The sequence below is a fragment of the Cariama cristata genome, unplaced genomic scaffold, assembly GCF_000690535.1.
Source record: "Cariama cristata isolate BGI_N322 unplaced genomic scaffold, ASM69053v1 scaffold9519, whole genome shotgun sequence".
NCBI lineage: Eukaryota > Metazoa > Chordata > Aves > Cariamiformes > Cariamidae > Cariama > Cariama cristata.
The window spans coordinates 27782-49861 of record NW_009636331.1 but is presented as its reverse complement, the minus strand read 5'-3'; the positions used below and the strand labels follow the sequence as shown (position 1 = coordinate 49861).

General features: G+C 41.8%; 1 protein-coding gene across 1 annotated transcript in view; it reads right to left on the bottom strand.

Moving 5' to 3' along the window:
- ANKH (ANKH inorganic pyrophosphate transport regulator) overlaps window positions 1–22025 on the bottom strand; it is a gene marked incomplete at its 5' end in the record, with an annotated part of 44054 nt that extends 22029 nt beyond the window's left edge. Inside the window, 7 exons of the mRNA XM_009707889.1 lie at window positions 1076–1171; window positions 4996–5088; window positions 8118–8252; window positions 8837–9007; window positions 11502–11585; window positions 12727–12845; window positions 21738–22025. Of these exons, the coding sequence (XP_009706191.1) occupies window positions 1076–1171; window positions 4996–5088; window positions 8118–8252; window positions 8837–9007; window positions 11502–11585; window positions 12727–12845; window positions 21738–22025 (986 nt within the window). The remainder of the gene's footprint in view (window positions 1–1075; window positions 1172–4995; window positions 5089–8117; window positions 8253–8836; window positions 9008–11501; window positions 11586–12726; window positions 12846–21737) is intronic.
- Between the last annotated feature and the right edge of the window lie 55 nt (window positions 22026–22080).

The following is a 22080-nucleotide window of genomic DNA, read 5'->3' as shown; positions in this document are numbered from 1 at the left end:
TCCTGGCTGGGGGTGGGATGGGCCCTGGCTGCCAGGTCCTGCCATGACTGACCCTAGTGGTCCTGGCACCTGGCAGTCCCCTCACACGAGCCAGCCCAGGACTCCTTAGGACACCATGCATGGATCACAAATCTGCTAATGACTGTCAAAGACAGAGGTATAGTTGCTAATGCAAGTCCACCCCAAGTGGGAAGAGGGTGGCTTGACCAGCTCCAAGCACTAATGTAAATCCATCCTATGTAGAAACAGAAGTTGGATTTACCCTGGTCATCTACTCCATTATTTTCTGTCATATCCATCATCTGCATGAGTTTTCTTCCACAACTGCCTGTTTGTTGCTAAGAAGACTTGTGCAGAAACAGTTTTCTTGGGGAAGATGCACTGTACGTATGTGTGCAGGCTGGTTGTTTTGAAACGCTGCAGGCTCAGCAGAATTTCTCCCTGAATGTCAGCCCTTTGCACTGCTTCCCAGCACAGACAAGGCTTTAGATTCGTTTGTCAGTGTCAGCACCGCCTCTGAGATTGCCCTTTTCATTTCATTTTGAGAGTAAACAAAACCAACATGCATGAAAGTACCCCCAACATGGAAGACCGGTGCCATGCAAGGCGGCAGGGAACAGTGACTGCAGTCGCGACACGCGCGGCCTTTCCCACAGTTCACAGTAGATGAAGGACGTGGGGGGACACGCTGCCATCCCACTGCACGTGAGACAAATGCGGTTTTTCATTTTCCTGACGTGCTGGTTACCAGAAGTTTTGTTTATTAAAAAAAACAGGAAAAAAGAAAAGCAGATCTCTGATATCTCCTTGCATGTGGAGGCTGACTTGGAATGAAACGTAGTGAGAATTAAATAAAATAACTCTAGCCCTTAAGACATCTAGTCTGAGTTAATGATAGCTGATTTTCTTAGTACTCCAGTACTATGATCACATTCCCTCCTCCTGATAAAAGCAACAGAGCTTCATAAGAAAAGACAACTCACCTTTCTTGAACTGCTAGTGCTTTTAGCGTTAGGTAGAGGAGATAATTTTCTGGTTGAGATGAAAGCCAGAGAGTTGAACAAAGGTTTCTTACCGTTAAGGACAGTGCCATGCAAACAAAAGTGAACTTCTTGATATGTGTTGCTGTGACGGTGCTGTTGGTGTTCACCAATTTATTGCTGGGGTTATTCTAGGGTAAGAGAAAGAGATAATGAGCATTAGCTTGGCTCCAGACTACTGGGAGGCTGACGGCACCAGGGTCATGTGTTGGACCTGACTGTCTGTACCCATGCATGTCTGCCTTTGCTTGTTTGCTTTTTAACCTAGAGCTTTCTGAGTACTTTGTACCACCACAGAATATTTTCCACTTCAACCGACAGCAACTGCTCCTATGGTCACTGAGGGCTGAGCAATCTCCTATTTTCTAAGGAATGAGTCCTATTTAACAAACGCAGCTTTGAAAAAGGTTGGTAGGTCTTTCTAAGGAAACTCCACATGATTTTTTTTACCTTAGTTGAAAGTTTGTAGCATGTCTTCACAGGAAAAATAGGATTTAATTCTCTTTTACCACAGAGTGGTACCAAATCCATACACCAATGCAAGCACCCTTACCGATCCAATTAGACAACTAGGTAATACAAACAAAGCTCCTGGAACAGCTGGCTCTGTTAATGCAGTTTAATGAACAGAACATAATTAGGCCTATTAGATGTTCCACCTTGAACATGGGCTCTGTACTCACATGGCAGCAAAGTTTTATTTAAAACAACAACTAAAGCCCTCTTCCAAATGTCTAATATAGCAAATGAAGCTGAAGATTTAAAATCGCCCTCAGGGAACACATAAAAACAAAATAAATGGTCTGTGAAAGGAGAGGATAGGATATCAAAAGCAGGGCACCATCAGGAGCCCTGTAGCAATAGGCTGTTGGGTCATCCATTGCATTTACCCTGGGGCTGTTTGAGATACGCAAGTATGTGCCCACACTGATAAAACCTGTATCATGAGATGTAGAACAACATTTATTCATCGTTGACTTAACTCAGGTAGAACAGCAGTATCTGTCACACTGACAGCCTCCTTTACTGAAGTTACTCGTAAGAGAAATGGGAACTTACGCAAATGTATCTGGGACTGGGCAAACTGAACGTGAGCTCTGTGAAAGGTACACCATTTCACACATATTCAAGTAGTTGATGGAATTCTGCAATTTAAAGCTTTTGTGGTGATCAGTGCAGCAACGGCACCTGGATAGCCCCATGCTCCTGCCTCTATATCTGCTTGGAAGTTTGGGAGCACGAAGATGCATGTGGGCAACCCAGACCCTAAAGCAGGAAGCTACTCCCACGTCTGCCCTTTTGGGGAACTGGTTATGAAAACTCTCTGTAAACATTTTTTTCACGTAGCTATTCTTAATTCTTGTCTTTCTGAAGAAATACTTTGTTACTGTTAGTTTTTATGTATATGAGGATAGGCCTTGCTTACATCACTCACCAGTGATTAAATGAACTCTGCTGCATGGCTCAACTTTCTAACAAGGCTAAAATAACAGAGAGGAAGTAAAGTACATGCAAATCCAGCCATCTAAAGGGTTGCAAAGAAAAAGGGCTCTGACTTGTTCCTACCTTGCTGCTGCTAACTCTGCCCTTGCTCTACTCTGCCCTTTGCTCTACCTCTTGACCACACACTCTTTATTCCTCTCTCTTGCACACTATTTAGTTCTTGGATCAAAACACTATGCAGATTACGGAGCAAAAAGAGTATCCATTCCCATCTATTAATCAGATAAATAGCATTCGCAAGTCCTCTCACAGTTGGTGGTGTTGCTTTGAATTAGAGGGCAGAGTCCTTTAAGAGTAATGGCATTATCACCATATAAAACAGCAAACAGAGGACAGAACTAGGATATGCCTGTTTTCCTTCAGAAAATCAGTAGTAACCCTTAACCTGAGTGTAACTGCTAGGCCACAAGGTTGCTCTGGACACAGTCTCTTAAAAGACTGAAGCAGGACCATGCATCTCTCACGTGAACAGAGGTAACAATTTCCCTGTGAAAACAATCTAACTTCTCCAGTAGAGACACAGAAGAGGGGCATATTATCTGGATTCCAAATCCCATCAGTCAGTTAAGGCAATCCAGTGTGCTTCTGTTGGCCATCAGCATTGCCAGCTTTCTGAATAACTGACAAAAGAAAATGGGAGTTTGCATGCATGCAAACTATTTCAGCATCTGAAAATCACAATGGAGGCTTTACAGAGTCCAGAAATAAAAAGTGCTTCTATCCGTACTCTTCTGAGTAAGCCTTAGCTTAAGGAAGGAAATCTTTCGAAAGGCATGGTTACATGCAGATGACGTGTGACTGAGGGTAAAGCAATTCTCACAGCAATATAATAAAAACCACTGTGGGTTTCTGGTTTGGTATTTATTGTCTGAAAGGTAGGGTGGAGGCATTTGCACACATGGTCGCAAGGATGAGATACGCTTTATACTGCTGCTACCTCACTTAGCACATTTTAAGCCAAATTGCTCTTCAAACATGCAGCTAAAATCCCCATTATATACTTTTCCAGCAATTAGATACACTGTACCTATCTGTACCCGACCCTAGCTTTTTCTTCCTCTCATCTGTTCCACAAGAGCTCTATGAGAAGCCTTTTAACTGAAGTAAACAAACACAATTCATGGTCTAATCCCGTCACCACTAAAGTCCTCGGCACATCTTCCACCAGCTAAATAAGACCTGAATTTAGCAGTCTTAATTGCTGTTAATTGCGTTTGGCAATAGTGCATCTGATTGTGGCTCATAACAGACGAGGTTAGCAGCCCTGTTTCCTGTTCCAAACCAGCCTTATCTTGCAGTTTATTGGGTTTGCATATGCAGTTCCTTTTTAGCAGCATGACTTCTGAGAAAGCCTGCATGCTGTATTTTATCTGACAGGTCAATTTAGCTGTACACAGGCAGGTTAGGAAGTTATGACTGATATGACTTTCCTTTGTTTTGTTTTTAAATTCTCCTTGGAAATATGGTGGATCATATCAAAGAGGGCTTGCTTCAGCTAAACACATCCCGGAACAAGCAAATATTTTTTTCATCAATATTTGGAACCCAAAATTTCAGTTACTAATTGGTAAATAAAAGGAAGGAGGGATCTGGCATTTGAATTAGAGTGTCACAAGACATGACTTTTCTTCACACAACATAGGGGCTAGTGAGTACCAGTTCTAAAACAGAGTAAAAAAAGAGTCTAAACAAAATTAATTTTGGTTACATATTTACTCTGTACTCAGTTTCAGGAACAGTCCTTGCATTCTTATGCAATTACATGATTTGCCAACAAAAATCCTCATAGCCTTGGTCAGCTAAGTCAGTACTGCTAAAATAATGTATGTATGTTATCTGTTTTACTGTCAGTCTATGAAACAACCTTTGCTAAATATTAACATAAGCAAATGAATCCAAACCCATTTTAGAGATGCCGCAGAATCTGGAGCAGAGATGTGAGCTTGCTCACTCACTGATGGACACTTTGTGAGAAATCACTTCATTAGCTTAGTAGCTACCTCATAGTGAGTAAGTGAGGACTTTTTTTAAATCCTTAAAAATACAGCACGTATCTGTTCAAAAGGTAGTTTAATACCTTGTAACACAGAGCTAAGGTTAAAATCACAGAACAGACAACAGCTTGAAGCCACCCAAACCCAATTCATTGTAACTAGGATTTTAAGAAAACCTTATCAGTGGGACAAGGAACAATAGGCATCAAAAGCAAAAGAGAAGCAAGACAATAGATGGCCATTAATACAGCCCTATTTAATCTTTGGTTGGTTTAAAGAATCTGTTACACTTATTATGGAGCCATGAACTACCTTTCTTTCTATTTGCTTGGCAGAAATTCCTCTGACATCACTGAAGCCACTCCTAAATCAAAATGTTGTAACAGAGAGAAAGAGGAGGACCACTCATGTGAAATCACAGGAAAGGTATTTATTACACCCCTCACATGGGTACTCACCTTGTCAAAAGCAGGGTATACTGCTCTGATCTCTGTCAGCCAGCCATACGGCATGTGTCCCACAGGATACGTAGCTGTCAGAATTGCTACTGCCTATGAAAAGAGACAGGGAAACATGAACTTCAAATTTTTGAACAGAACATTTATACTGACATAGGATGCCATTTCCCACCAGTATCACCACATTGAGTTTGACAGAGTGAGAAACCAAGCAGGAGACTGGAAGTTCTTTGTTTCAGGAAGACCATCAGAGTAGCCATCATTTGGCCCGGTGTTTTAAGCTTACGAAATCTTTTGTGCCATGAAGCTACACTACTCAGCTTTGTTGTTTCACCATCACTCTGATACTTGGGGATAATAGTTAGCTTGAGCAGGTGTGTGCCCCTCAGAGAGCCGAATACCTCTCTCCCACATTGCTCCCAAGTAATTTTAACTACAGATACCTGAGTAGCAGAATGCCTTACAGCTCACGGTAGCTTTGGATCATATTTCATAATTTTAATTTATATACAATTTACTTGGTTATTCATAAGTAAAACAGTTTTCAGACAGACAGACAGACTACAAAACAGTAGGCCTCAGTGACTGACCGACTGTGGACATCAAACTGACTGCTCTGGGGCAGGAGGCACTTATAAGACAAAAAAAACCCATCCTCTCCCCACTTTGGTGCTCATCAATGAAAACCAGACAAAAATAATTCCAGCTGATCATTTTTGCTATGAGAAACAACTCACTGCCTGCAATTTAAAACTATGCCCTTTTGCACTTTCACAAGTACATTCCAAGAGGTACATCAAAGACATAAAACCACCCTACACATTAATGTGTGAAAGATTTTGCTGATGTTTCCAACTTCTGAAGAAAAAGTCCAAATACATGTACTTCATGTCTTTCATGTAGGAATGGTGTTTAGCGAGTTCCTCCTGCAGCTGCTTGGAAATCTACTGTCACCCCAAGTTTTCTAGTCCTCAGATGGAAGTGTGCGTCAGTACTGAGAACTGCCTGCCTCTCTTAATTCCAGAAGTCAAAGTGTTTGACTGTCTTTTGTCTGCAGGTTCAGATCTGTTACAATTCGCCTAAATTCAGATTCATTTTACATCTGGCAATGGTAGCGTTAAGAAAGATCTTTCTTAACTACTGCTGTCTCTGTTTCACTCCTAAATTTTTGACGTACACTTTCTTGGTTACCTGAGCCCATTTTCCCATTATAAATGTAACCGCTGTCCTTGCTTGGTTAAAAGATCTATATGAACACAGGACCTTGTAGCAAGCTAATTTATTCCCTGTGCTGTTTAAAAAGAGGTTGGAAAATAGTTATATCCACAGAGAAGAAAAGAGTGGGATAGATTCTTCCCTGTTAATAATAGCTTGGATAAAGTCTAATCTACTCTGAAAAAGTAACTGGCTCAATGAAAACAAATTGGAATTTTAATACAGTGTCCTTTTTAATTGCAATCCCCCCCTTTATTGTATTTTCAGCAGAATTTCCATCTGTATGAAACCTAACTAGGTTAAATCAAATAAGGAATATACAAGATATTTTGCTTATTTTCATGATGAAGTCCAAAAAGACTGCAAAGACATAGTAACTGTTAAAGAAAACAATATTTCACTACCACTTTCTGGATGCTAGATGCCACTTGAATTAAATCATTGAAGTTTTTAGCAGTGATTTTTCTTCCAGTATATTTCCTCAATTGGTGGGATCCCAAAATATGTGCATGAAAGCCTTCCTAAATGTCTAGAACTTGTATTTGACAGGTGAAAAAGTCCCCCATCAAAGCCAACACCAAAAAAGGAACCCCAATCACCATAACTGTGCTGGCACTCCAAACAGAAGCAGTGGGACCTGGCCAACGCAAGTGGACTTGCCGTCCTCATGAATGTGCCATAGCCTAGCCCTTCACAGGGACACCCTGCCCACACTGAAAGCTGCTGATATTGAACAGGGGACCTATAAAACTCCTGTGTATACTGATGCTCCAGATACTGATGTTATCTGTGTTGCCACCACCTCCCTTTCCAGAGGCAACTATTTCAGAAACCAGAGACAGTGGAAATGTGACCATTACTGTTAGTGTAAAAAGGCCAGCAAACTACCAGCTATGACAGGTATTTGCAGTCATCCTAATAGCAACAAAATGCAATTGGCTAGCCGTGAAATGTGATGCATCTAAAATCAAAAGTCACCACGAAACGCAAAACTGATCTCTGGCTCCCCTTGTACTGAGACTGATCCCTGATTTACACATGTAAAAGTGTTACATTTCATAAATTCTCTCTCCACAGCTGTTCATTTGCAGTCACTGGCAACTCCTGAGTGAGTGAAATAGAGAGTATTACGTATGACAAATTAGCAGCACTGAGAGACTGTTTGTTAGGCATCGGCTGTTTAAATTTTCCTTTCCATTTAGTATCTTACAGCTTTGTTTTTCCTATAGAAAAAACATGAGAGATTCACTAATGACTATGTGGATCTAGACATCCTCCCACCAAAACTGGCACCAAAGGTTCCCCAGACTTCTTAAGAGAGTAAGTCAGCTCATGGTGAGCGTTGGTGAAGGCTCTGCATTACAATCAGAAGTCCAGCTCCCATCAGCTATAGGAGACTATGGGAGTAATTTGAAATTCCTCAAGAGAAACAGGGTGCATTTCATATCCCAACCAGGAGACAGGTTTTTTAATGTGCTTCCTTATGTCTCTACCCTATTTGGTGTGTTGCACTGACTGCTAGCAGTAGTTTCACATCAGTTTGCACAGCCGTAAATATACATGACAGGAAAGAGCGGAACATGGGACTACTGATGACTGTCCTAAAATCTCTGGGATCTGAATGCTCCAAAGCATATGTACCTATTATGTAGAGCATGAAAACCTGGGGTACAGGAACTGCTCAGCAAAAAAATTCTACTGGTGGTGTTGAGGGTGAGGTCCCACTCGGTCTTGCAGAAACGCTCATAGTAAGAGTCCAAGCATTCTTCTTTTCAAGGATAAAGACAGCACTAAACAGAAATGTACTTAAGACAATTTTTTCTTGTCAATAGGGCTGAGAAGAGAATCACAGAGGTAACTCCATGTAAATGATCATTTGCAGTAATGGAGAGCACTGACTTTCTTACCTCTGTAGCTGAAGAACTGCCACCTAGGTCCCGGGAGACAAAAAGGTTGACAATGGGCCTACTTATTCGCTGAGTTGCCAAAATTAACGCCAAAGGCCACCAGAAACTCAGCATCTTCCTTATTGTAGCCTCTCCCTGCAACACATAGGAAAAAAAAAAAAACAACGGAAGTGGGTTTCAAAAAAAACATGCAGAACTGACAGAAAGGATTTTTGCTTTTCCCACCCATTGTCAGTTTGGTACATTCATTTCAATAGTTTTCAATATGAGGAACCTTAAATATTTTCACCCATGTTAATAATAATGATTCAAAAGAAGCTGTGTCATGGATCTCAATAAATAACGCATAAGGTATCTATCTGCATAATTTGTTCTGCCTACTAGACAAAGATACGCGAAAACCAATATGACATTTGAGGAAGAAGGGGAATTTTGAGACCTTCTTCCCTGTGAAATAAGGTGTCCACTTAGTTCATGCTGTGCTGTCTTACAGCTCAGTACAGAGGTGCTCAGTAGACAGCACATCCATACCACGGGAAGCATTGCCTCCTATGCACTGTTGCTGAAATAGTTTTACCACGCCTCTTTAAGTGAAAATGTTTTTTCCTGCAGGATAGAGAGAGGAGGTCCTTCATGCACGGTGGTTTAATGCAGTATTGTAACACAAAAGCAAGTTTAAAGTCATTGAATTCAAAAAAGTGCAAGGTATTAAGACATACCCCCATTTCAGGCCCACTTCTGTCAGGAATGACATCGTGTATGTTCCTGTAGTATCCGAGGCATAACGTGGTACATCGGACAAGTGCTCCCATGTATAAGGACAAGATTGGGATCAAGAGGGGCTCCCTGCACTCCAAGTGACTGTGAAGCAAAATGGCTACAAAAACAACCTGCAGGGCAAACGAATAAATTATTAGTAATTTGTCTGTGTGTTTCTTTAGGGCCAACGTATCTCCTATCTGACTCCAAGCAAGTCCATCTGAACCAACAACTATGTGTGAGTACAATATCTATCTGACTTTGAGCTTGTGGCATTTGAAACTTCAGCCAGGACCTCCCCTGCATTCAGTCATACAAATGAGAAGAACAAGAGTTAACATCATATAGAAGCTCTATTAAACAGTACTTGAAGGTATGGGCAGGTGTCAGACTAGGAGCCATAAACAGGAGAAGGTTAGCATGAAAGTCTGGCGAGGTCTGGCAGCAAGCATGTGGCTGAGTGTTACCCTTCCCAGGAGAATGTGCTATTCTGATATACACTGAGGCTGGAGACATGCTTCTAGCGTCAGCTTCTAAGCCCTGCTTTTTTTTTTTTTTGGGGGGTGGGGGCAGTGGCAATTAAAAAGCCAGATGTTTTAAAACATTCACTTCAGCATTTAGAAGCAGGAAGTCTTACGTCATCCTAATTTTCTACTTTTTTGAGTGAAATTTCAGTATTTCATTATTCTCTCTTCAACCATCTGAGTGCCACTTTGATGCAGATGAAATAGAAACTTTTGGGCTAATGAACAGCTCATAATTCACTCTCGTAAGATTAAATGTTCAATCCAGAAAATGCAAAGGAATTGATTAATATGATATTATTCTCTTTGTTAAGTACAGAGCTGACGGCGTGCCTGTTAAATTCCAAAAGTCTTTGGATGGGGGAAACAACCGGAAAGCCAGCTATGTTTGGTGGTGTGAACAGCAGAATCAAGGACAACCCTGCTGGGACATGCTGGCATTCAAGTGAGTTATAAGAAATACAAAACACATTGTCCAGGGGCAGGTTCTTTCCTTCATTGCTAGAGCTCAAGAAATACTTAAGAAAAATCACACTGTGCAAATGTTTGTTAGGTAGGCCACACTGTTTATGAAGGTTTGCAAAACTGCTCTTTTGAACCCTACAAAAGAATTATTTTTCAGTAAACAAATGTCAGTCACAAAAACTGTGTATATTAAGCTACCCAAGGAGAAATAGCTACTGCCTGCGCACCTATTGCTTATGTAGGGAGGAGATGTAGGTGCAGAGAGCTCTGGGGTACTGAGAGTCACAACTTTTTGTCTTCCAGATTTGCTCTTGCTCTGTGCAATATTTTGTTGAGAGAAGATGACAGGTGTCTTACTCTTCACAACCCTGGCACGCCACTCACCAACCATAGCGGAAAGGGCATGTGCACCCTGGCCAAAATAAGAATTTGTTTCTGTATTTAGCTGTATATGACACAACAAGCTTTGTAGGTCACATCAGAACAAGAGTAGATCCTGAGGGTTAAGGTCATTTACAGTAATCGGTATTATTGTCAGGGATTTAGTGCGGTACTGTAGAGTGGCAGACCTGCCAAACACTGAATAGCAGATAACTGAATGGTTCAGTGTGGTTTATGGTGTGCTTATATTTAGTGGGAGGAAAATGCTATGGAAAATTGAAGTAAATGCTGTTGACTTCGTATTTCCTTTGGTGTTGTACTGTTATTATCCTCTTTCTTATCCAGTCAATACACCATTCAGCTGGTAATGGGGCAGTACAGCAACTGTTTTACAGGTGCTGGGACTCTCCATTTCTTAATATTTTTATGTATGCTTCAAAAAGAGGGCTATATATTGGTTCTCAAATGCTACAACACTGGCCATCAGCAATGTGTATGAATGTTGGTTTTTAAGTGTGTCCAGTACAAAGCAACAGGATAGTTAACACTTCCCTCACAAACGAAAGTTCAAACAACATTTGGTCTTTCCTGCATCACCCAGGGGCTACCACCACAGATCCCTTCTGCTGCAGTTCTGAGCCTGCACCTTTTGGACCAGTAACAAGAAAAGTGCCATACTGGCACTCAGAAGATGGCTTACACTACTGCATTTCACTGGATTAGACAGCATGTGCAAAACTGACAGGTGAACTGGAGAATCAAGCCTTCACTTCCCCACCTCAGGATTTCAGTGCAACCATGCAAAGTGTGGTGGAGAATGCGCAGGGTGTAGAAAGGTCTTTTTCAAAGCACTCCAGCAGCCGCACGATTGGTGGCAGCCATCAGTCTCTTTGCCTGACCTTTCTTTTTCCCAGATATATACATGTATATGTAACTTGTTTCTCAGCTATTCTGAAAGAGGGCTGTGGAGGTGCTGGAAGACATGGCCCTAGCCCAAACAATCCTGATTCCCTTCTCCTGACATTGGTTTGAGACTGACTTGACATAGTGAAGTGAGACCAGCCTAAACCACAACTGTCAGCAAACAGCCTCCACACAAAAGGGAAACAGCCAGAGAATAGCAGACAAGATTACTTCCTCCGGTGTGTTGTTCATGGCAGAGAGAGAAGGCAGTCTCTGTGCAAGACAGTTACTGCTTAGAAAAGCTTCTAGTCCGTAACACAATGGAAACAGTGACTGCTAAAAGAGTCATTACCTGAGCTATGACATCTGAGATGGAGGCACATCCCACTAGGAAACTGTACTTGTGTTTCAGCAGAATCCCAGCATGGGTCCATGCCTGAAAAAAGGCAAAGAGTTTGGGAAGTGATTACGATATTCGTGAATGATTTCAGGTCCCAGAATGCTGTTTTCTGGTTGTTACATTGTACTTACAAACATCTGATAAAGCTCCTTCCCACCAGCAGTACCTGTTGTGAACCTAGGCAAAAGTTAAGCCAGTAATGCAGAGAAAGCACTGCTGCATTCAGTTCCTCACTGCCAGGGATGACAGGGAGAATGGGAATAACTTTATAGACTGTACAGAAACTTCTGAGCAGATCTAATAAGAAATTGCCCCTTCTTCACAAACCAGATGCTGCACATGATTGATTATCATACTAAATAATCTGAGGGAAAAAGTGTTTATTCTCATTTACCAGCTGGATGCACCTCTGAAGTGTAATATTCATTGGCCCACTGAGTTATACTGAGCCCTGTCTGGGAAAGAAAACTTGATGATCCAACTTCTTTTTATTGTCAGCTACTGCTTCAAGCAGACAAAGTGGTAGAGAAAGTGGTGGAGGCATGCCATGAGAAGGTTATCCTTTACCAGTTTTACACAGAAGTAGAGGCATTAAAGAGAGCTGCCATATTTTTATGTTGCGCAGGCCACAAGCAGTAAGCCTGGTGATCTGGGAAGCAGAAGCCCACCACATACGTGGCTCTCTTGCCCAAGCATTTGAGATACACTGGTCTTAGCTGTGCTTGCAAAAATTGATGGTAAGAAATATCCTTTCAACAAATTTGCTTTGAGAAAATATTGAGCTTATTCCTTGTGAGCTCTGCAAATGATCTGGGAATGCATGGCACATCCAACTCTTTCACTACAAATTGGAATGAGAGGACACATACAGACAACCGGTGCAGCTCATCACAAGATGACCAGTGCTCTCCAGCATGCACATACAGTAACTCTAGCAAGGCAGCTGAGGTTTTTTACATTTGTCATGATCTCTGGATGTTCAAAGTCCACCCAGATGCTTTTTCCTGGTAGCAGGAGATGATGTGTCCAGGTATATCCAGAGCTACTGCTTGCAAAGGACACACCTTCCTTCTGCACACCTCCAGCTTCCCATCAAGTAACAGACTTTGTGAACTAAGGTCACCAAAGAAAAACAGTAACATTAATACTATAATTCAGTTCTGAATCAGGCACTCACCATGGCATCCATAAAAGGGAAGGCAGCAAGATAAAGGAAGGCCCTCCGAGTTTTACTTCCCACTGATTCATCCACATGGTGCAGCTTATTAATAATGTAATACCCCAAATCGCTATATGCTGTAGAGACATAAGAATAGGAATGAGTAATAAAGGTTATGTATGGACTCTGGGTGAGATACTCAGAAGCACCTGAAAGACTGTGACACCTAGGAGCTCAGACATGCATCCACTTAGCAAACAGCTGCAGGGGCTTCAGGATATTACAGCCTCACAGCTGATGTTTATGACTAAGGAGCACTCTCATGGTTCTTTTTCAAGCAACCTTTGGCAGAGGAGTGATAACAAACGGCTGGGTTGGGAGATGGGTACAGTAAGTGCCACATCTGTTTGCTAAATGAACACACCGGTACTCCAGAACATCTACTGCTCTTTCATTAACTCAAGGCTCTTTGTTAGAAAAGCTGTTTTCACCAGGCATTGTGTATTTCATGGGGTTGTAGTATCTTCTAGATGCTGAAACCATCTATTGTCACTGCATTCTCTGTAAACCTGTATTCATCTGTAAACCTGCCCAAAGCTGTGAAAGGATACTATGAATTGTGAAGGCATGCAACCAATCACACTCGTTATGCCTCTCCCTTACTCTGCCTAATGATGACCTCTGCTGGGACCTGCTAGGGCACTGCGCCCTTCCCTGGGCAGCCTCGACCAGCCTTAGTTTTCCTTCCTTACCTAGAGCCAGCATCTCAGAAGCCACAAGTCAGAAAAGGGCACCGCTGGAAATCTGGGGGTCGCCAGTATGTTATTTTGCCATCCTGTTTCAACCCGAGATGAGAATTTTTAGTGTTGGGCAACACGGCTCTTGCCAGCTCTCTCTTCCCAAGGCATTGGATTGAAGACAGCAGAGACGCAGGGACTCACCACACAGCTCTCTAAAGAACTGCTTATGTCTCTGTTAGTACCTGTGTTATCCAGCTGTTTTAGTAACCTCAGAGTCCTCCTCATGACCAGGAATAACAAAGAGCTAGCTATGACTGGAGTCTCTGAACTACGGGGACTTAACATAATATGCACAGTTAAATAATCCAAATAGTTTTAAAACTTTTATAAACTATGTTCTAGACCTGCATATTATTACTTAGTTTTATCTATACACTTTTAATAGCTGTTAAAAGGATCATTAGGTTGCGAAGTCAACCTCCTAACACAAGTAATGGCAGAATTATTTGTGCCTGGGGAACCTTACCTCAGTTCTCTTCCACTTGTGTCTTTCCTAAGATAATTATTTCAAATGTGAACATCTATCTGATTTTCCATGTATAACAACTCTATTATCATTATACAGATTTTCATATAGGGTATTTCAGAAAATTTATCCTTTTCATGCATCCAAGTCACATAATTGAATTGACAAATGCTAACATTAGTCATCCAATTCAATCTGTTTAGCTAAAACTATCTCTCATAACTCATAACCAGTGTTTGGAAGCAATTAAAGAGGAGTTTAAGTCATCATTTTTTCGCAATGGCTTAGGAATACAGCAGTTAAATGGTTAACAGGACTGAAAAGACTTTTTCAGTCCAAACAAGACAGTGTAAACAAGGTAGTAAAATAGAAGGCAGTGGTATGACAGCACCTGCAACAGGCATGAGCCTCATTCCAGATAACCAGGACTCCTCAAAAGGTGTTAAAATGTTCAAAACTCACCCTTTCCCTATGCTGGTCCCTATCTACAGCTCCTTCATCTGAGCTATGACTGCTAGACTCACAGTCTCCCAGTAATCCCCAAGTCGCTTAGCCATCCTCCTGAGGCACTCCCAGCCATTTCCTTTTGAAGGGGGTCGGAGAAGAACTTTAAACCAGGACTCCAACCTTTCCTCAGCCAAGGGAGGCCAGTTTATTTCTTTAAGTGTTCATGTGCTCATTGCACTCCAGTCACACATCAAGTACAGCCTCTTTATTTTTGCATGAATACCCATACACCAATTTTTGCCCAGTATTTTGAAAACTCTCTGTTATGCATGGATTTTTGCATGGTTAAGTCCTTGTGGAAAGTTGGTTTTACGGCAGGGCAGTACATGGATGTTTCTGAATCGACTTATTTGAACGAAGGAGAAGTTTCGAAGGCACGTCAGACAAGCTGCCTGTGAGGGTCAGATTCTCTTAGGTTCTGCTAAAGTTGCTTTACACTTCTCTTGCACAAAAACTCAAAAAACCTGCTGCAGGAAACACACCAGCCTTATTCCCTACATGGGGATTGACAGAATCAGAGTCCTGGTGCTGAGGAACCTGCTTCTGTGAAGGTGCCTCCACCAGCAGTGCAGTGCTGGGAAGACAGCACGCCACAGAATCCACCCTCCGTGCTCTCCATGCACTTCACCTGCCTGGCTTTGCCCACTTTAATTAGACTTTTAAAGTGTTTAGAAAGTGAGTAATAAGTAACTTTTTTGGCTCTAAAAGCCATTGAGATGTTTAATTTTTTTTTTTAAGTTTACTATCACAGAAAAATTCACAGAATCAGAGGGGTCAGAGGCTGAACTACTCTCACTTCTAGGAACAGACAGTTCACCCCAGTGTTGTAGTTTATTGGCAGGGCACTCTCAAGGGACTTGTACCACCACAGCCCACAGCACCACATTTTTAAGATTTCTAGGGATATCAACACTGTGCTCTGTAAGCTTTGAGATTCTTTTTTCTCTCCCTCATCCACAAAAAGAGTCTAACTGCACTTTTTAATGTGATTTTGATTTTAAAATCGTAATGGCTGAGCTTGAAAGCTAGTTTTAAAATAGTTAACTATTCCACGTGTCAGTGAAAGCACACAATCACTTTTGCTGATGTCCATGAATGTTTCCATGCTCAGAAGGGACTCGGTGAGCTGCGATTTACTGACAAATATACAGGAATGTGTCTCTGAGCTGTGAATAAAGCAATTGCTGATGCAATTAGAACTTAACCTTGGCCAACCTTACAAACTTATTATGAAGCATGGTACAAAATTAATAACACAGATAACAGAGCTGAAGAGTACTACATGAATCTAAAGCAGATGGCTCTTCCCATTCCTTGCATCATTTCAACCAAAACAGACAAGCTGCCCATTTGCTATCCTCTAACACCTCATTTATTTCAATATGTCTATGGATTAGTTTTGCTACAGAATTTAAGCAGGAATTCTTGCTTTTGTCTTTTCCAGTTGAGTTTTAAGACCCAGAAGCTTAGGAAATGACACTGAAACTACATACTTAATTGGATCTCTTCTTCCTTACACCGATTTTTCTAACAAGCCAATTACTATGACAAAAACTTCAGACATTCTTAAAACAATTGAGCCCACTCTTGTCCTGCTTTCGGCTGGGATAGAGTTAATTTTCTTGCTAGTAGCTGGTACAGTGCTGTGTTTTGGATTTAGTAGGAGAATAATGTTGATAACACACTGATGTTTTAGTTGTTGCTAAGCAGTGCTTACACTAAGTCAAGGACTTTTCAGTTCCCCATGCTCTGCCAGTGAGGAGGTGCACAAGAAGCTGGGAGGGTCCATAGCCAGGACAGCTGACCTGAACTGGCCAAAGGGATATTCCATATCATAGAGCATCATGTTCAGTATATAAACTGGGGGAGTTGACTGGGAGGGGCCGATTGCTGCTGTGGGACAGACTGGGCATCGGTCAGTGGGTGGTGAGCAATTGTACTGTGCATCACTTGTCTTTTCTTGGGTTTTACTCCTCTCTCTCTTTTTGTTACGTCCCTTTTCATTACTATTATTATTATTAATAACAATTTTATTTCACTTATTAAACTGTTCTTATGTCAACCCATGGGTTTTACCTTTTTCTGATTCTCCTCCCCATCCCACTGGTGCAGAGAAGGACTGAGTGAGTGGCTGCGTGGTACTTAGTTGCCGACTGGGGTTGAACCATGACAACTCTTAATGATGCCAGCAGTCTCAAACAAATAGCTGTACTGTAGTCATTTTGGAGCTGTCTACTACCCAGCACATTATACTGACATCATAAAGAAAACAAAAAGAAACCCTCATAGGAAGTGATACCATTTACTTCCAGACACAGAGGTACATATGTCAATATTAGCTTTACTGGAGGAAAAAAAGATCAAAAAATGTTTTTGGGTTAAAGTATGTTCTTTTTAGATGCATTCCATTTTCATACTTCACTGCCAGTTTTAAAAATGAACTTAGAGACTTCAGAAGTAAAAATCTATTCTGCTGCTTGTCAGAAAGATGGCTCACATGGCCAAAACTGGTGCTGGTCAGAAGTTTGTTCAGCTATGTGATAGGAAAATGACAATTTGGAAAAAAAAAATAAATATTGAAGGGCAAATCTTCATTTCGAGATGGCACAGGGTACACAGATTTCTTTATGTCTTTGGTTAGCTTAACTTAAAGCAGAAGCAAAAGCCTCTGTCCCCCCTGTGAAAGCCCAGATGATCAGAGTGTTTCAGGCTTTGCGATTTTTTTCCTTATAGTAATAAATGAATTTAAAAAAAAAACACTTAGGAGCATCTCAATGCAGACTGATGACTACAATCATCTTTTTCTGTGCTCAGCTCTAGTTTCAAAATTGCGTTAGTTGATTTTCCCAAATCTATCAATGACCGTTGGTCTCTGAATTATCTTTAGGTAGGCCAACATCTTGTAAGTCTCAAAACTAGCCTGTTTTAACTGAAAACCAATATCATTGCTGTCCTAAAATTCACAAATGCTTTGGTCATAGGCTTTCTTCCTTCTTCCTTTGCCCTGAATACCTTGCTGATAAGAAACTGCCCCTGCTGTAGGAGAAGGGTTGGGGCAGCTGGGGAAGCATGTTACTGCCTGAGCAATGGCCATCTGAAGATGCTGAAGTAGGATACATTTTTAATGAATAACATTTTATCATCTTATAGAAAGGAAAAAAAAAGCAAGCCTGGATTATATTCTCATTTGTATTCCTGTGCTATCATCTTTTTCCAGGGCAAAATGTTTAGTACGAGCCAGTACAGTAGGCACGTGGGAACAAGACTGACTGGAAAAAATATCTCAGGTTGTCATAAGCCACCCTCTAACTCCTTCTCTCTAGAAAATTCCAGTACTGTTACACGGGAAGTGGTGGGATTACTCCTATGTCTCACTTCTTATGCAGATCTTTCATGTACATGCAGTGACAATGCATGTGGGAAGTTCAAAAGAATCAGTGGAATTGCTAGCAACAGCTAAAGTTTTCCCCTGTGCAATCTGTGCAGGGAGCGGCCCACGCCTGCTTGCCTGTCAGTAATAAACTGGCACAAAACAAATCACTTGCATGTCTTGACCACCCAGTCTGCTGTAGGTTTGCCTGGTTACTAAAGTTCCAACCATTTTTTCCTGGTGATGACAAATGATCCATCATGTAGTTTTTAGTCAGGTGTAGTGGGCACTAGTTAAGGATGTCTACTTAAGCAAAGAGGATGTTTTCCCAAAGTTAACTGCTGTCTTGTCATTTCCAGAACCTCAGAGAACTGTGGAAAGTAATACTAATATGCAAAAGGAAATAAATTTTATCAGTCCACTATTTCTCAGTAAAACTAATGAAAGACTGAACAATGCTGTTTTATTGCCAAAGAAAATGTGCATGTCTTTCATGACACTACTGTTAGAAGGCCCCACTTAGCATGGAAGGCTTACCAGCAACACCATGAAACACATTATGTTAGCATAATGTTATATAAATGATTTCTCTCCTCTGTCAAGCTGGCAATTTAGTAAGATGTCAAAAATATGCTTAGTGTCTTGAATGCCTTCTCTTACAGCCCAATATTCCCACCAAAAGCCAGTCTCTGAAATAATGAGACACTTTAGACCCTTGCTACATAGCGAACTTCCCACCAGGAAACCCCAACTGGTGGCAGTAGCTGCGTCCAAAATAGCACAAGGGAAGGAAGGCAGTACGCTATCTTCTATTTCCAGATTGCAACTGAAACAGCAAATCCAGGAATGCTGTACTGACCAAGGTTTGCAGCATCATTGTAAGTGGGAGAAGAATACAGTTTCAAATCCCTTTGGTCAAGGTCAACTTGTTTCTTGGTTCTTACTGCTACATATGCAGGGGAGTGAAAGAAACTGCCGGTGAAGACTTTGCAGACATTCATGGGAATGTGGTGGGGTGATGACTTAGGGACCCAGAGCTTGCAACTGTGAGTTCGAGTGGTTTGGCTCAGCCAGTCCCTCCCACAGAGGACTGTGTTAGGCCCAGTGGGGAAGCAGTAGTGGGGAGCTGGTGCTGGAGCAATGAAGCATGAGTCAGGTAGGTGAAACAGTCTGTTTTGGTATTTTAAATAAGTCCAGGCTGCTGTTTGTGAAGAGCTGTCTGTGCAAACTGCAAATATTCTCTATCACAGTTGGAAATGTGGTGATTCATTGTGGTCACTGTGTTTCTACCATCACTTGTTTTCCTCCTTCTGACTTTCGGTACTCCTTATTTCATTGGACTTTTTGTTCTCTGTTCCTTCCTGGGCTTCGACAGTCCATGGCAGACAGTCATGTCGTCTTCCTTAGCCCCATACACATGGCATGTGGAAGAAATTCAGTACCCTGAGTGCTGTTTGTTTCTCTTTTTCATCTGCCGAGCACCAGGAACCTGTATTTGTGTCTCCTGTAGATAGCCTGTGACAGGCTTGCAGCTGCTCAGGAGTAGTTGCAGGTCCTAGGAGGCTGCGTGTCTGTCACTGGACTCCTTCTCTTCCTCCTGCTAGGCAGGTTGTGCATCTGTGGGTCAGAGAAGAATAATCAGGATTTGAAACAGGTTCAGAGGAAACTTGGAACATAAAACTTGGCAACAACACCCAGGCAATTGGTGCTAGAGTCTGACTAACTCCATTCTCTCAGGCACTCTGCCAGTCTCTGCTGTGGTCTTTGCATATTTTCAGGCACAGACAAGTTAAAATACTAAAAAATATTTTGCAGTCTGCCACCATAAGCAGCTGAAAGATTATGTGAAGCCCTTTAATTCAGGACTTTAAAGCATGGTACGTACAGCCTTCTTTTTCTTTTCTTTCCCAATATCTGCAGAGAGGGCATTTCAGAGGTTCTGAAATCAGCAGGGCTCTACTTCCAGGCAAAGGCAAGAAACCTGTCTGGCATGTCGTCCAACGATTGCCCCAAACACCTCCCTTCAATAAGGTGTTGCCTCAACACCTCCAGCTATGTCCTTCACCTGGAAATCCGATAGTTAAGCTCTAAATTTTCTTAAAATCTATCATAGCTTAAAATAAAATGTTAGATGACTAGAAAGTATTTTTTTACCCAGCTGGCAAAGCCAAAAATTTTGACTAGCACTGGCAGGAAAACAAGTGAACAACTAGAAGAGCAGCTCCAGGGGCTGAAGAAACATTCTAAGCAAGAAATATGAGTGCCAAACGTACAAATTGCCCAAAGTTTATAATACTGACTCAGTAAAGCAGCCTCAACTGTAAACATATTGAGGAAGTCACTGATTGATACCAGTGAATTAAATTAACTTGAATGCATGGATTCAGCTTATAAAATTAGCAGTAGCTTATCTCTGGCACAGACTGAGTGAGTGGCAGATGTTACTGTAAGTGAGATGTTACTGTAAGCATTTATTATGACCATAACACAATAAGGTACAAAATAAGGTAAACAGCACAAGGCTGCCGTATCAGTGGTGGAGTAAGAGACAGGATGGTCAAAGAAACTGGAGTGCTTGGGAAGCACATAAAGCTGGTGAATATAGCTGGTAGCCTGCTAAAGGATAAGAGCAGAGCGTGCTCGTATTTACCAGATGGCTTTTGTACCTCCTCGGGCAGGAACTGAAATAGTCTATTCTATATGCTGACCAGCAGCATGTGCTGCTCTTGAGATACTAACAGCCTGATAATGAACAGTGCCTCACTTCCAGGCCACTCTGTAATTTCAAAGCAAATCTAGATACTGACATCACACTCACATTTCCCATCTTTCTGTGACAGAATGACCCCTACTGCTGGTCATGCAATTCAACCCTACTGTCTGTCACATGCCAACACATGCCTCCATAGGCTGTTGCATTACCTCCCTCCTCCCATCCCTTACAGCTCCCAGCTTTTAGGATTTACCTGCTGAATGCAATGCACTCTCTGCTTCTTCCTCCAGCATCTCCTGTTCCTCGTTGCTGAGGTCCAGAGGTTTCAGCTCTGTAGAACGAGCCAGAAAGCGCAGAGAATCTGGTGCAGTTCTTGGAGAGGATGAAGTTAACGCCTTCCAGGTCACATGGCTTTTTATTGCTGTGGCTGATGCTTGGGTTGATATCCCATTTCTCCAGGCTCTCAGAAACTGGCAAATCCTGTGGCTGCCTTACTTTTTAAGTTCAGTTCATATCTGCTTGTGTATTTTCTTTGTTTCATATTACACTCAGGGAGCTGGTCTCAGTTTAGCATAAAGTCCTCTTAGTAACTACTTCTTCTCTTACAGATTACTTATTCAACAGAAGTGGATGACGACTAGCACTAGTAGAGAGTAATACCGGATATTTTAATAAGGATGCTGGCACCTACCTGCTTAGACTTTTGTACTGTGAGATAAGTAGCAAAGGGATAGCTACAGAGGGAGTACACCGACTATGCCACCAAGTACAGACCAACAGCCCCACTAGGCACACCCTGAAGTCCTGCTAAACCCATTCGGGCAGATACTGCTAGTTGATCATCACTACCTAAGAGTAAAACTGAGCTATCAGCTTCACGCAACCTGTCAACCTTGCCAAAGTTTTGCTCACACACCTGACTGAAAGAGGTCACCAGCACGTTTTGCTGCCAGGCAGAACAGCCCTGGGACTGGAACTTGTCACTTAACAACCTGTTTAAAAAGCAATAAAAATTACGTGGATGGGCATGATACCAGTCCAAGAGATTTAATCTCTTTTGCATCTCCTGTTGCACTTATAAATGAAATCTTAAGCCTACAGATTAATCAGTTTGAAGAACAGGCAAGGGAAGCAAATTAAAAGACGTATTAATTAGACATGAAGTGACCTTACCTATTAAGGTATGAAATATAGCAGCTACTGCGCCAGCCACAACCATGCACAAAACTGCTTTGGTCCTGTCTCGCTTGCTGTTCACAAACACCAGACCTACATTTTTGAAGTCACTCATCGGACCCGTGAAGAACTTCATCAGGGAGTATGCCAGCCCATAGCTGGCCAGCATTTCCACAGCATCTTCCTTGACAGCAGCGATGCCCCTATTCAAGGCCTGTTGAAACACAGAAAAAGCAAATAATGGAGCACATGCGGAACTGTACCACAATCTTCTGCAGTCGGTTTCTGAAGGAATAAGCAAATTCATCTGTCATTGTTTTCACCCTGAGTTGGACCTTAC